General features: G+C 40.7%; 1 protein-coding gene across 1 annotated transcript in view; it reads right to left on the bottom strand.

Annotated features, from left to right (window-relative positions):
* PSME4 (proteasome activator subunit 4) overlaps positions 1–15658 on the bottom strand; it is a 115505-nt gene that overhangs the window by 59675 nt on the left and 40172 nt on the right. Inside the window, exons 12-20 of the mRNA XM_019500772.2 lie at positions 14098–14187; positions 12952–13016; positions 12716–12866; positions 9902–10000; positions 9470–9539; positions 8666–8733; positions 7869–8084; positions 4996–5153; positions 1987–2082 (exon numbers count right to left, since the gene is read on the bottom strand). Of these exons, the coding sequence (XP_019356317.1) occupies positions 1987–2082; positions 4996–5153; positions 7869–8084; positions 8666–8733; positions 9470–9539; positions 9902–10000; positions 12716–12866; positions 12952–13016; positions 14098–14187 (1013 nt within the window). The remainder of the gene's footprint in view (positions 1–1986; positions 2083–4995; positions 5154–7868; positions 8085–8665; positions 8734–9469; positions 9540–9901; positions 10001–12715; positions 12867–12951; positions 13017–14097; positions 14188–15658) is intronic.

Consider the following 15658-nt stretch of genomic DNA (forward strand, 5'->3'; position numbering starts at 1 on the left):
TGGACAGATTGAGGAGAGTCCAGCAGCAGGCAACAAAAATGGTTAGAGGGCCAGGACATGACTTCTGAGGAGAGGCTAAGGGAACTGAGCTTATTTAGTCTGCAGAAGAAGACTGAGGGGGAGATTTAACAGCAGCCTTCAACTACCTGAACAGTGGTTCCAAAGAGGATGATGTTCTCAGCGGTGGCAGATGACAGAACAAGGAGCAAGTCTCAAGTTGCAGCAAAAGAAGTTTAGGTTAGATACAAGAAAAAACTCTCACCAGGAGGGTAAAAGCACTGAAACATGTTACCCCAGAGAGGCTGTGGAATCTTCATCCTTGGAGGTTTTTAAGACCCAGGTAGACAGTCTTGGCTGGGATGATCTAGCTGCTGATGGTACTGCTTTGAGCAGGGGGTTAAGACCAGATGACCTCCTGAGGTCCCTTCCAACACTAAGTTTCTATAATGCTATGGTAACTGCAACACACTAAAGATTCCCACTCCTTAATAAGAAGCTTGTTCTTTAACAGCACCAAACTAAAATATTGATTCTAGACAGTATGACAGGAATTAGGAATTGAGTAGGAAAATTCCCCTTACAAGTACACACTATTATTTTTTATTATTTATATGCTCACATACCCACAGACGGTTACAGGAGAGGGACTTATTTGCCACCTTGACACATTTGAGAGTAGACAGTGCCTTATTCTCCTCCATTTGTTTTAGGGCAAAAAAAAACAACCTGTACCCAAGTACTCTCCCTTGTCGAGGCCCCAGTACAAAAGGCAAAACCAACATTTATCCTCACACTTCTGGCATACACCTAGAAGTGTTTACGATTAAAGTATTGCATGACACATTAAACAGCATCAGAATGTCACCACTGCCCCACTAGCCTCCTGCACGGGACAATGGATGCCAAGCAGTACCATAACTACGCTTCAAGTGGCTGCTGTTTGGGCAGAGCACTTGAGAATCCATTTCCTACCAGAATCCATATGGGCTCTGCCCATAAAAGCTAGAACACAGAATACCAAAGTATTTGAAAATGCTCTTCAAACTAATGTGCTATAGGAGCATGAGTCAGAACATGCATACATCTAACTTCTACATTTCAACATTTCTTACAATAGTCAAGCTTTAATAAATGCTCATCCTACTGTACCGACTAAATTAAAGCCTGAACTGCAGTGCAACAGAAAATATATTAGTTCCCTTTACCCTTTAAATCACAATTTACTTTACCAGAGAACATTTTTGCTGGTGCTGACAGCCAGACTTGCCTTCTAGACCTATGTGTTTACTCAGGCATATATGTTGCTTAACTTTAAGAAGGAACATGTTTGCCCTATTTCTTTAAGTTAAGGAAATGTTTTGGCAGAGATCACAAATTATGCTTTGAAGAAGTACATGTCCTCAAAAAGAAGCTCAGAGTGCTGATGGCTTTATTCCTTCAGGCTGCCTGACAGGAATCAGGGCAAGACATTAACATACTGAGTTACAGGGTGTGTTTTCTTTCCAGTCAGACAAGACAAGTATTTTAAATGGACACTTAAATACTGGATAATTAAGCAGTTTTAGCAGGGAAAGCCCTTGCTTGGTCCAGTGGCTATGGGCACAGAACCTCAGTAAGGAGCACTCCTCTCTTCCTTATTCTATTGCTGAACTCAAATAAATTACTGTGTCTGTGATTTTCTCCACATGTAAAATAACATCAACACAATGCTGATTACCCACCTTTGTAAAGCATATTGTCATTTATCCACGAGAAGCACTAATCAGTGTTAAGTATTATTTCATATCTTAAAAATCCAAGTTTTTCTATAGCCATGAGCATAATACAGTATATCTGCCTTAGTAACATAAGAAAAGCTAACTTCCAAGTTTCCATATTACCTTAAAATTCACTAAGAGACTAGAAATACAAAATTAAACCCTCCATTTATAAATTTATAGCTTAAAACATTTAATTTTGTTGTTATACATCACAAACATTACTTACAGGTGAGCTATCCTTTCTCCTTTTAGAGGAGGCAGAACGTTCCCCGAACCAATCAGGCAGTTGTGTACTATAGAGAGACACTGCTGTACATCATCTCTGGAAGTCAAACGTTTTAAAATGTAAGTCAATTTTTTGTGCATTTGTCTGTCCTAACATAATTTTTCTATTTAGTCTCATTTTATTAAGTTCTATAAATGAAAGCATTTTCTTTTGGTCAACTTCTAAGTTTCTCCTCACTAAAAATATCAGCTCTAAATCGCAAATATAAAAGATGACTTGACAAAAGCTGAGAAAGGATCTATCAGAAAGCTGCAAACCTCTGCTTTGTTTGTGTTATACTGGCTATTCTACATTGTTAAAGTAAGAGAAAATACCTGCATTATGAGATAAAGAACTTGATTTCAATGGTAGATAATCCTGATTTTCTAAATCCCAAAACAATACCTGATAACTTTATCTAGTCCAATATCCAAATCTATATTTAAAAAAAAAATTGTCCACCATAAGAGAACTAAGTAAGTGTTCTTCAGCCCATAACATATTCCACTGGGAAGCAAGTCACAATGTTACAGAAAAATGCAATAATAATGCTATTTTGGTATTTCTCTATCATAGTAAAACCATATGTAAGTTGGATTTAAATGGACAAGCTGACTGAGTTAGATTTTCATTTAAAATTTAATGCACTTGGACATAATTTTTTTTTAATGATAATCAATGTTTTCCTAAAAAAGAAAAACTGGAAAGCAGCCATATACAATATTATTTGGGGGGTGTTGTTCTTTTTAAACATGACAAGCATTTCTGGCAGTGTAAGAGTGATGTTGTAACCATGATGATCCAGAGATTATTATGCAATTATTTTATTTTTGGTTTCAAGATTTATTTTAAGGACACGTGTCAAACTCAAATGGCCTCAAGGGCAGGATCTGGATAGAAGAGCTCCTTCTAAGCTGGACAACTGACCTCTGGATCTAGCATTCGGTGCCTCTCACTGCAAATGCCAGAGCCAGTGTGTTGGCACAAGCAGACAAGGAGTTAATATAGCTCCTGTGGTTATGGCAGCCACAGTGAGAAGCCCAAATTTGGGCTAGATGACCCACCTTTCCAGGTTATATTTGGCCATGGCAATGTATTAGACAGTTCCATTTTAAAGGATCCTTGACTGCAACATCTTTAGTACTTGTAGATTAAACAGTACCAAAGGATTTTTTTTTTATTTTTTTTTTACACAACTAAAGACTGAAGACTAAATCAGATTTTGTAACTTCATTACAAAGGAAAACTGAAAAGGATTAAGTGCCTGTAAATGTATACACTAAAGTAGCTATTGGTAACTCTTTTGATAGTTTCTGTGTATAGCAAGGGAGTGGTGGCACTACTGCCAGATTTCCAGAACCATGGGGAGCCCCCACCAGCCAGACAGCACCCATTTTCAGTGCACAACCCGGTCTGAATATGAAGGGGCAGGAAGATGAGTGTAGGGCTTCACCCATTCTGCAGACTGGCCCCACACCACTCATCTGGCCTACATGTTCAGAACACTGAGCACCACTGGATTAAAGTGATCTCTGCCACCAAAAGCTTAACACAGAAATGCAGATACAGACAAGAATAGAGCATACAAGCAGAGTAAAGACATGTAAACACCAGGTGAGTTTCCTGCTCTTGTTGGTTTCTTATTTAAAATATTATCCAAATGCCTGTCAAGAATGCCCTGGGCCCGCTCCCCCTTCCCTCCTGCTGCTTGAGGTCTGGGCCCACTCATCCCCTCCCCACCACTATGGTGGGGAGGAGGGGAGAAGTGGGCCTGGGCCCAATGTAGGGAAGGACCAGGCCTGACGGTGGGGAGAACCTAGGCCGGGGGGGACAATGGGATGGGACACGGACGACGACATGACACTATATGGACACAACAGGCCCAGACCAACCTGACTGCAGCGGGGGGAGAGGAGGAACAGGCTCAGGGCCAATGCGGGGGGGAGAGAAGGCCTGCTCCTCCCCTCCGCCAGCTGCTACATCAGGCCACATTAGCCCAGGCCTGCTGCTCCCCCCACTACTGCTGTGGTAAGCCAGCTTCTCCCCCGGCTCAGGCTTGCTCCCCCTCCGCCCCAAACAACCTTGGGCCTGGGCCCAGGCCCACTCCTCCCCTGCCCCCACTGCCTTGTTGGCCCTGCAGGTGGTGACGACAGAAGGGGAGGGGCGGGCTGAGGCCAGCACTGGTGGATTCACATCTCCTGGGGCATCCCGACTCCACTCCCCCCGGCACTGCCATCACCTCCAAGGAGCAAGACCCCCCGCCCCCCAGGCCAGCTCTGGTGGTTTCCCCTCCCCCTCCCATTCCATCCGCTTCACTGCTGCTGCATCCAGGGGAACAGGGCACGGTGCGGGAAGCAAGGCCAGCTTTACTGGCCTCTCCCCCCACTCCTTCCAATGTGTCTCCACCATCATGGCGGTGCACTGCCACCTGTCTAAACGCTTCTTTGCACTCATTGACCGTGTGTCAGCCAATCAGAGCATGAATAGAGCGTTATAGACAGACAGACAGACCAATTAAGGCTTTTATAATATTAGAATATTTTTGGTTGGGGTACTTGAGGGAAGAAGGCAAAGGGCACCCAGTAGCTTTCACAGATACATGGGAGCCTAGAAAGGTGGGAAAGGAGCCCCACATCTTGCTTCACAGAGAAGCATTAATTTAGTGTTTGCCCTGTTTAGGGGACACTATCTATATGAGTTTTTACAACAGCCAAGTCCATGTACTGTAGTCTTTTCTTAGACTGAGGCTCATACTGATGCAAGAACTACTATATGCTGACTTTTAAAAAGTGTGCTTTATCTTGGGAGTTCAAAAATAAAAGGAAATAATTTGCAGCTATTATGAGATTATTCTTATACACCTAACTTTATTTTTAATAGTACCAGGGCAATAGGTGCTAACTTTTTAACATAAGCCATGCAAACTAACTAGATACAAAGTCACCTTTTGTAACCCACAATATTACTAACCTGGACATTTCTAGTTTTCCTTCTGTATGGTGTTCCAGTTTTGTGAGCTCAGGCTGAAGAAAAGTATCCAATAAGTAAAAGGCAAAGTTTATTTCCTCAGATGAAGGAACATGCCACTGGATATCCAGGTTCCACAAGTCACCTGGTTTACCCCAGTCCTATACAAACAGAAGCACAACATTTCTCCATTTAGCAAACTATAAAGCAAAACACTTGTTTAAAAAGTACTTAAATGAATACTTATTTCCAAACACAAAAAATGTTCCTTTAAAAATAACAAACCACTCCTAAATATGAATTTGAGTGGTTTTGAAAGATTGAAATATAGTTGCCAACCCAAGGGGGAAGAAAAAAAAATCTGTAATACATTTGGAACACAAAGACAAGCTTGAAATGAATAATTAGCTGAAAACTTCTGCATTTGCATCAAGATAATCTTCCCACCCGAAGACAGAGAAAGTGCCCAGTTATAACTTAATAACTATTCTCCAACTATTTGGGTTGGTCTAATAAAAGATATCAAATTCACCCAAGGAACCTTGTCTGCCTATATCCTTAGACCAACACGGCTACAACCTACACCCCTGCAGTTATGACTTCCATTTTTGATCTTTCCAGCAGAGATCAGAAAAACCTTAAGACTGAAATCTGGTAAGATGGTTATCATTTGAGCTACAATCATGAAATTAGGTATCCTCATTCAGCGCTCAAAGACTCCACAAATTTTATGTTAACCATTTCATGCTGCATCTGGCTAGCATGGTTCTCCATGTTAACAATGTACCTCTTATTTCTTGATTTCTATGCAGCAGAGCTCATTACGCTATAGAATCCGCAAATTTGGAGTGCACAGAAAAATGCTTAAAAGTAAGCAAATTAACAGACACTGGAGACTTGCCACAGAACATCTGCTATGTAGTTACTCTTCTTGTGGCTGTAATCATCCCATGACAGAAACATAACAAAATAGGACTCAAAGAGATTTTCAGAAGTGATCTATAGTCTATGCCTTCTGGCCAGAGGCAGAACCATCCCTATCCAACTTGTCCTACATAAATCCATCGTCTAACCTATTAGTAAAGCTACACAGTTACCGCTGACACAGCCACAAGACATAACACCCTAACCTGCCACAGGTTAGGCAGGGGGAAAATAGCAGCCCATTTCCTGCTGCTGCAAGGGCTGTTAAATAGTCAATAAATGAACACTAAATCAGAACAACTTGGACCTGTTTCTTTCACAGCTGAGTTGTCCTACTTAACAGATACTGAACATCTCCAACCACTGAATTTAGCGTGATTATTTGTTCATGCTCTGAGATATTCAGAGGAAATACAGATGTGAAGTGAGCTAGTAATAAGCACACTCTTCCCTGCTTATGAGGGTGAGAGATCCAAATTAACTATGGCTGCATCATCTGAGTCTGTTTGCCAGCTGCCTCTGTATCCACTGTCCTTCTCTAACACTATGCAGTGCTCCGTGAATAAGATCTTACCAATATTTCTAAAGCTTTTAGTTTAGCAGACCCTGGAAATAAATCAATCTAGTACAAGGAACAAAGTGAAGACTACAGTTGTACAAAGCAGTCTGCTGCTAATTTGTCATCTTCAGGGAAAAATAACCAAGCTCCCCACGAAAATCGACAGAACGATAAGAAAAGATAGGGAAAAAACCCCAGGAGACAAAAGAAGCAACAGATAAAAAATTATGACAATTTCCAGTTGTTATAAAAAGGGCTAGTTAAGCATGTGCTAAGCACTTAAAAGACACAAAGAGCACTTAAGAATGTCGCTTCCTCTTCATATCAACCTTGAAGTAAGATAGGTATATTCTTACTATAAGGCATGCACAGTTATGTGACTTAATTTTCATTTCATATAAATGCTTAACTGCATTAGCTTTCAGGTAATGATGGTGAGACCTGCAATGATTTTATTTTATGAAAGCTTGATTAGGCTTCTTTAGAGACTGGAGAACCAACTGACAATTTGTCCTTTGTTTGCATGTTATACTTCAATAGGTCACGTCAAGGATGATATAAACCAGCAGACTTGCAAATAATTCAAGTATGTGTGTGTATATACACATATATATTTACACACACACACACACACAGATATATACATACAGACACACACACACTACTGCTGCCTCTAATCTTATTTTAACTAAATTGGAAATGCAACAACATAGTTTCATTGTAGATTTGTAACTCTGATCATCGTATGTAAATAACTCTTGGAATGTCTGTCTAATTCTCCGTACTGATCATCTTTACATGTATTTGTTTTATTATTAATATATTCCAATGTCTCCATTTGTAAAAAGAAAGGGTATAGATTTGGATCAAAAGATAAAAGGAAAGATAGCATTTCTGAAGATCATATCTAACGTGTCAGTGATTTTTTCTGACAGGTATTTATATCATTTATTTGCTTTAAAAGAATAGCTGGAATATCAAAGAATCAAAAATCTCTTCTGATTCATCTTAAAACTAACAGCAGTTTGTACCGCTACATTTAAAGATGGGTGGATCTCAAATCTGTTCACCATATATTACAACACAAACACAGTGGGTATCAGTCTTTGCTTTATACCATTTAATATTGCCTATGTTCGCATGACTACATGAAGTATGTTCCATGTCATTAAGCTACTCATTACAATATCAAGTATTATTTTCTGTTTATCTTATTTAATAAGACTAGTTAATAAAGTCTATTGCGATGCACATTTCAACATTTAAAGCATCTTTCAATTACACTTTCCATAGTCACCATGTTGATAAATCTTCAAATAAAAACAAACAAGATAGTTTAGCATTTTAAATGTTTTGACAAATCCTCTAATCCTAAATAAATGAAAATCCTTGCCTTGATAGGAAAGTATTCAGAAAGAGGCTTGTCAAAGCCACCTGGCACACTGCAGTACTCTGTGGGGTAGATAAGTGTAGTAGAACGAAGAAGATGGTGCAGTAGGTTACAAGACAGAATGTAACCCTGCTTACAGGTTAAATGTAGAGTTTGCTGCAGAATCTTCACAAGCTGCTCCCTGTATGGCAGCAATTTCTTTCCATCCACTCGTGTAATCTAACCAAAAAGGGAAAAACATTCAAAGCTGAACTAAAATGATTTAGTTCGAACCAGGTCAAAAGCCTAATACAGTATAAGCATCTGCTTTGACTATTTTTTTTTAAAAAAGGGGGTGAGGAGGGATCTCGAACTGGCAGTATGTAGCAAGTACAAAAACAGCCTTTTCTGCTGCTAGATGAAAACTTATGCATCAGCTTGACTCCTACAAATTCTGACTCTATGCTGTTCCCAACCTCCCAGGACTTTCAAAGCTCCATCATGTACAGAATTTCTGACTTCACCAACAGCGTCTTCCAGTTAATCTGAAAATCATATGATTTGCTCTCTATGCTTCTTAGTTTCTTTCCTGCAGCAGCAACCCCATTCCATCATTACTGATGCTAGGGCAAACGGATTTTAAAGTTTTATTGAAGTTGTATGTGATTGAGTACATAACACAAGGTAAATATTATCCATTCTTGCTTAACATAAGCATCTTTCAAACAAAGGGTGAATCTTTGCTGCTGCAGTAAAATATTTGTGTCTTTCAACAGCAAAGATGATCCAATTAAGGAACAGAATTGTGATCTTCATGGTACCTCTGACAAAAGTTGAAGGTTCCAGAGTAGTTCCTTATCTAGTTCTTCTTCATGCAAGACATCATCATCTAAGGACAAAAGTATTAAACACTTCTGTTACCTAAATTGAAATGAAATGCTCAAACTGGAGGTTTAAATGATTTCAAACATTTAAGTCCAGAGTTTCAAATAAGCTAAATAAGACATCTGATACTTATACTGCTGTATATTTAATTTAATTAACCACATAATTTTACCTGCAATATCACATATGTGTTCCCACCCATCCAGAAGTCCCTGAACCCAATGTGATCAAATAAAACTAATTACATTTAAATATTAACTCAAAAACCAACTTCTGAATGAGTAGGAGACACCCACCACCCCCGCAGTGGCCTGCAAGCCCCAGGTGCCCTGTGTACTCCTCCTCCCTTCCCTACTTACCTACAGGCTTCAGGCCCAGCGGCAGAGAACCCAAAGAGCCTAGCAGCAGTACGAGTGGTGGGAGAAGTAGCAGCCAGATGGAAAACCCATGAGCTGCCAGTTGGACAGCCCCATGATGGACTACTTGCAAATATGCTTCTATGAAGCATGCCAGCCAAGAAGTTTGTTAGACTGCTTTTCAAAAATGGTTTCTCAAAACCTTTTAATTAGTTATCATCACAGCCCTCTTAAACACCCACCCCCACAAAGCACTCTTTTCAGTAAGCTACTTTATAAAGAAAAACAGATTGTTATTTTAAAGTATCAGTTTTATTCTTTAGATCAATAAAACTCAATCAAAATGAAACTAATACAATACAATTAGGTAACTTTTGAACTTACTGATGGTAAGGTGAGTTATTACACTGCAGCAATGGGGCACAAAGAGCTTCAAAGACTCCTCAGGACGGCACTGAAAACATCATGACCAACCATAAATCTAAACAAGAAGACTTTCTGGAGCTATGTATTTTTGATAATCAAATCGTTTTAAAGCATTATTACAAATTAAGGATAAAGTGAACAAGAACATGGTCCAACTCAGCTCTAGCTACAATTCAACCCAAGCTTTTGAGGCTTGAAATCTGACCTCAATTTCTTTTTTTAAACTCTCAGCAAACGCAGTATTATATTACAGAGCTGAACTCGCAATCTCATAAAACTGAAATGATCTTATATCATCTTGTAACAATGTATTTTAAGCACATGTAAGAAAAATTTAGGTTTCAAAACCCTTTCTTTCTTGAATTTAAGTAAACAAGAATAATGTCTCACTTTTACTGCAGCTCGGCACATGTCAGCAACCATCCGACCAGCAACCCTTGTCTCAAATATATTTGAAACAGCAAAGTTAAAAACCTTTTCTAAGGCAACCTGAGTGGAATACAAGAGACAGAAGTTACTACCTAATTAATGAGCTTTTGAATGGAGCAATGTCTTTTCGCATGAACACATGAAAACGTGGCATTCATAGAATCATAGAAGTAGGGCCAGAAGGGACCTTGTAGATCTTCAAGTCTGACCCCGTGCCTGGGCAGGAGGAAAACTAGGCTCAAATGACCCCAGCCAGGTAGGCATCAAGACTCTTCTTAAAGACTCCCAGGGTAGGAGCCAGCACCACTTCCCTTGGAAGCTGGTTCCAGATCCTAGCTGCCCTAACTGTGAAGTAGTTCTTACAGATGTCTAATCTAAACCTACTCTCCAACAACTTGTGCCCGCTATTCCTTGTTATCCCAGGGGGGCGCAAGGGGAAACCCAAGGTCTCCCCCAAACCCTTCTGCTAGTGAGTTTATAGACGGTCACCAGGTCCCCCCTCAGCTTTCTCTTGTGAAGGCTGAACAGGTTCAGGTCCTGTAGCCTCTCATTGTAGGGTCTGCCCTGCTGTCCCCGGATCATGCGGGTGGCCCTCCTCTGGACCCTCTCAATGTTGTCCACATCCCTCTTGAAGTGGGGTGCCCAGAACTGGACACAGTACTCCAGCTGCGGCCTAACCAGTGCTGCGTAGAGGGGGAGGATCACCTCCTTGGCCCTACTTGAGATGCACCTGTGGACACACAATAAGGTCCGGTTAGCCCTGCTGACTGTGATCTCGCATTGTCGGCCCATGTTCATCTTGGAGTCAATAATGACTCCAAGATCCCTTTCTGCCTCTGCTCTCAAGAAGGGAGTTTCCCATCTTATAAGTGTGCTGCCGGTTACTACTGCCCAAGTGCAGCACCCTGCACTTGTCTGTGTTGAAACGCATCCTGTTTTTGTTAGCCCACCCCTGCAACCTATCCAGGTCTTGCTGCAGTCTTTCCCTCCCTACCAGCGTGCCCACCTCACCCCAAATTTGGTATCATCAGCAAATTTGAACAGGTTGCTTTTCACCCCGTCGTCCAAATCGCTGATAAAGAAATTGAACAGTACAGGCCCAAGGACCGAGCCCTGGGGGACTCCGCTGGGGCATTAATGTAGCAAATCATTTATTCACTCCTGTTCTTTCAAATATAAATACTTGACAAGAAAAAAGGAAAACAAGCATGGATGTAGAACATCAGGAATAAAAGTTGTATGCATTCATTTTAAAATGAATATTCAAAAGATTAATTGACATGGATTTCTTTTATAATCATTTTGGGTATAGATTTTCTGAAGGAAGAAAAAAAACTGCCGACTATCAGAATTCTTTGCGACACTTTACTTTCATGGCTGGCATGCTAAGGAACATCTCTGTAGTATCCATTAAAAGATGCTACAAAGTTTGATGATATTTGTAGAGGTTAGCTCTATAATAAAAAAGCTTTCATTTTGTTAAAACAAAGAAAATAATTGTAACAAAAAATCTTGCAGAAACGGCATTAGCTTACAAAGTCAGAGGATGGAAATAACCATTAAGGCATTTACATTACAAGTCTACAAGAGAATTACACTACAAATCTGTCTTTAAATGTTTGAAAACAAATAAGCGCTGGCCCAAGTTGATGCCACACTGGGACAGTGCCTCTTGAATATTGTCAAATTGAATGCTCATGGATCTACCTTGGGAAGGAACACTGGACACTTACTGACAAGTGCCCAGAAAAGGCAACAAACCAAAAGCTACAGAAAGAACAGGAAGCAGGCTGTTACTGTGCAAGTCCCTGAAGACAACCATCTTATTCCCCCTGTGTGCAGAGGGAGGATCAACAGGCCCTAACTTACTTCCTAGACTTTCAGACTAGAACTGACAAAACCATCACCACTTCTCTCACTTATTACATCCTCCCAAGTTAGATCAATAATAAAGGGAAGAAATTCAAAGCGACATTTAAAAAGTGTCAGTATCAAAATAATTACATATTTCACCTAAGCAAGTGAGATGAAATACAAATTTAAGTGTTATAGCAACACAACACACTTATAAGATTTATAATCAACTAAAGGAAGGCACATTTAGGCACCCTGTATTCAGTGAAGCAGCTCAGTGGTAACATATAAGCACTCAAACAATCTGCAACTTTAGTAACACAAGGACAAAATTCAACAGTTTCCACAAGATGCAAAGAAGAACATTGGACACACGGGTTAACTTCATTTTGTATATCAGCTTAAGCTACCCCAGTGCCTTCAGCTGACAGACTTGGAGCCCTCCCAATATAGTGACTAAAAAAGGGTGGTAGTATAGCAGAGTGCCTTGCAACAAGGTAGTAAGAAAGCTTGTAATAATTTGCACAGAGCAAACAGCCACCCTCAAGACAGAAGCAGAGGACAATTATGCTGGTTTAAGTTTACACCAATGTAGCTTTACTCCTAATTTTTACACAATTTTTCTATACCAATTTAAATTATACAGGTACACACTGTGTACCAAATCTCTTAATTCCTCCCATGATTTAGTTTCTTGTTAACTGATGGTAAGTATCTGAGGATTTTGCGTATCACTAAGGGTGGCAAAGTTTCTAGTTCTTTTCCTTTGTTTCGCAACAAGTCTGAAGTGTTAGAAAGGGAAGAAACAAAATGGATAAGCACTTTGTTACAAGGAAAACCAATCCTTCCCACAAATAAAATAGAGAAGTCAAAGGTTACTGTATTTCTCTCCTCCTTTCTCAAATAAAAATTTCCACATACCTTAAATATATCTTTCGAACATTGGGTGAGGATTGTACTGAAAGTAGAAGAGAGGCCCAATTCCACTAAACTCTCCAAATGAGTCATCTTTTCAGTTTCAGTCTCTTCTCTAGTTTGTTCTAGCGTGCTGCTTTCTATGAGCCCAAAACATCTATAGAAGTTGATCAATACAGGAAGTGAAAAAAAAGCAAAGGCTTGCAATTTAAGTTATTTTGGTTAAATTAATCTAGACTTACCTGTCCATAAACTGCAGTACAAAATCCTCAAACTCGGCAGTAGCAGAACACAGCTCTCTATCTACCTACAATTTCCAAGTAAAAGAAGACAAAAATTGAATGCTTAACTTTCCTAATAAAATAAAATGGGTTTTATAATCCTAAATTTAAGAACTGAAAGTATTTTTAGAAAGTTAGTAAGCAAGGACTCGGACTACAATACTAAGTTTTGTGTCAACCTGGATTTCTCTGTAGCCACAGGTTGGAAGCCACAGTCTAATCTTCATACTGTGCTGCAAGCAGACATGGCCCCACACTTTGGCTACGTATCCACTCAGGTGAAAGCAGCCACTAAAACCCTGACAGCTAGCATCGCCAACAAGTTTATCTATTGGTGGTAACTAGTGGTATATTTAGCAACATTAACATCTGTCCCCTCACAAGATGTTTTTGAAATCTTGGAATTTCTGCTCGAGTTGTACTTCCTTGTATCAAGGGTGTCAAACCCATCTGGCCCCACAGGTCAGATGAGTGGCACAGGGCCCTTCTACAGGCCATAGCAGACCCTCAGACACACCCTGCATGCCAAATCCAACACGCCCTGAACCAGCCAGAGAGGCTGCACTCAGCTGCTGTCACAAGTGATGGCTGTGCCAGCACTGATGAAGCTGATATGCACTGAAATGGGCAGTGCAGTTGCCACAGCAGGCACCATCTGCAGCACACTGGACCACCTTGTGCACTCTGCATGCTGCCTTTGGGTCAACTCCTGGACCCAGTCAGCACCAGGGGCCAGATGACAGGACTCTGCAGGCCATCTCTCTCTGATACCCAAGTCTTACACAGTTTTGAGAACTGCCACTAGAGGCCACAGTGAAGATACTAAACTGAATTTTTTGGCTTGCAGTTTGCCACAACACAGACTGATGCTCAGTGTCCAGTATCACGGGCAGTTAATCTCTACATCTCTGCATCCACTGTCTGTGTCAAATGCAGAAATAGCATTTTGAAGGCCAGTGCAGAAAAAAAGCTAGTTTAGAGGCCAATTGTCACACCTATTCTACACTTAAAAGGGAGCAACAGAATAAAAAATAAACAGAGAAGGAGGAAGAGGTGGAGACAGGAAAACTGTATTAGTTATATTTTATGTCCACAGAGCATTCTTACCTCTGAAAGATCATCTCTTTCTTGTAGTACAGACGAGCAATCTATCAAAGGCACTAAGGTAGAAAATGTTGCAATAAACTGGAATGTGATCTGTTGGGAATTTGAAAAATATATATTAATATATATTCCTACGTTATTGTACCAAAAGCTTATGAGACTTGAAAACAAGCTATATGAGTTCATGCTGAGGCATTAAGCTTAACCAGAAATTATGTAGAAAACAGGCAAATTACCTCCCATTCCAGGCAGAAAGTCTCTGTACCAGTTACCACTAAAATTAGTACCATCAAAATAACTGAATTTTTAGTAAAGCCATCTTGTTATATGTTGAATTTCGGGAAATATTTACCTCATACGTAAAAATATAAAAATGTAAGAACTGTCATTTACTGGGTCAGACTATAGGTTCACCTTGCCCAGCATGCTGCTGATGCACAGTGGCAGAGAGTGGATGTTGAAAAGGAGAGGAAGCAGGATATGGCCAGGGTTTTTTCTACTGCTCCTCTCCTACTTGTGGCCTCCAGCATTTAAGGTCTAGGAAGCTCTGATTCAGAAGCTATATCCCGAACTCCCATGCTCAATAGCTACTGATGCATCTTTCCTCCAAGAATCTGTCCAATCCCATATGCAGATATGTTACAATGAAAAAAGTATGAAATTGTAAAAGCCACCCTGTAAGATGTTATGTATAAATTGTTTACACTGGGGTGGTCAACCAGCAGCATAATTGCTCCCAAGTGTGTGGACAGCCTCTGTGTGTGGCACACAGCAGACCAAGGAGGGGCAAGCATCACAGTAACACAAGGGATAGGAAACAGAAGGTAGAGCAGAAGAGCAGGACAGGAAGCAGATCAATCAGGGGAAGGGGACCAGAGTGGCACTCTGGGAGGGCACGGGGTTCATTTCTGGCAGGCCTGCTAAAAATCCTGCCCCCCTCCACTTGTTTACACTGTCTAAATATCTGATCAAAATATTGACAAAAATATTCGAAAACTCATGATGCTCAGGTGAAGTACCTGAAGACTGGAAGAAGGCCAATGTGGTACCCATTTTCAAGAAAGGGCAGAAAGTAGACCCCTGGAATTACAGGCCAATCAGCTTAACCTCAATCCCCAGTAAGATTCTGGAGAAAAGTATCAAGGAGACCCTTCTGGATAAGCCGGCTGAGGGCAACATCTTAAGGGACAGTCAGCATGGGTTTGTTGCAGGTAGGTCTTGCCTGACCAATCTCATTTCCTTGTATGACCAGGTGACATATCACCTGGACAAGGGAGAAGAGATTGACGTCATATATCTGGACTTTAAAAAAGCCTTTGATCTGGTGTCCTATAACCTCCTCATGGAAAAACTAGCCAACTGTGGACTCAGCTACACCACAGTCAGATGGCTGGGAAATTGGCTCCAAAGTCAGGCCGAGAGAGTAGTGGTCGATGGTAGCAAATCATTAAAGTGCTCCGTGACCAGTGGCATCCCCCAAGGCTCTGTCTTTGGACTGATTCTGTTTAATATCTTTATCACCGATGTGGACATTGGTGTCAGAAGCGCACTGGTTAAGTTCGCC

Source organism: Alligator mississippiensis, chromosome 1 (assembly GCF_030867095.1).
Source record: "Alligator mississippiensis isolate rAllMis1 chromosome 1, rAllMis1, whole genome shotgun sequence".
NCBI lineage: Eukaryota > Metazoa > Chordata > Crocodylia > Alligatoridae > Alligator > Alligator mississippiensis.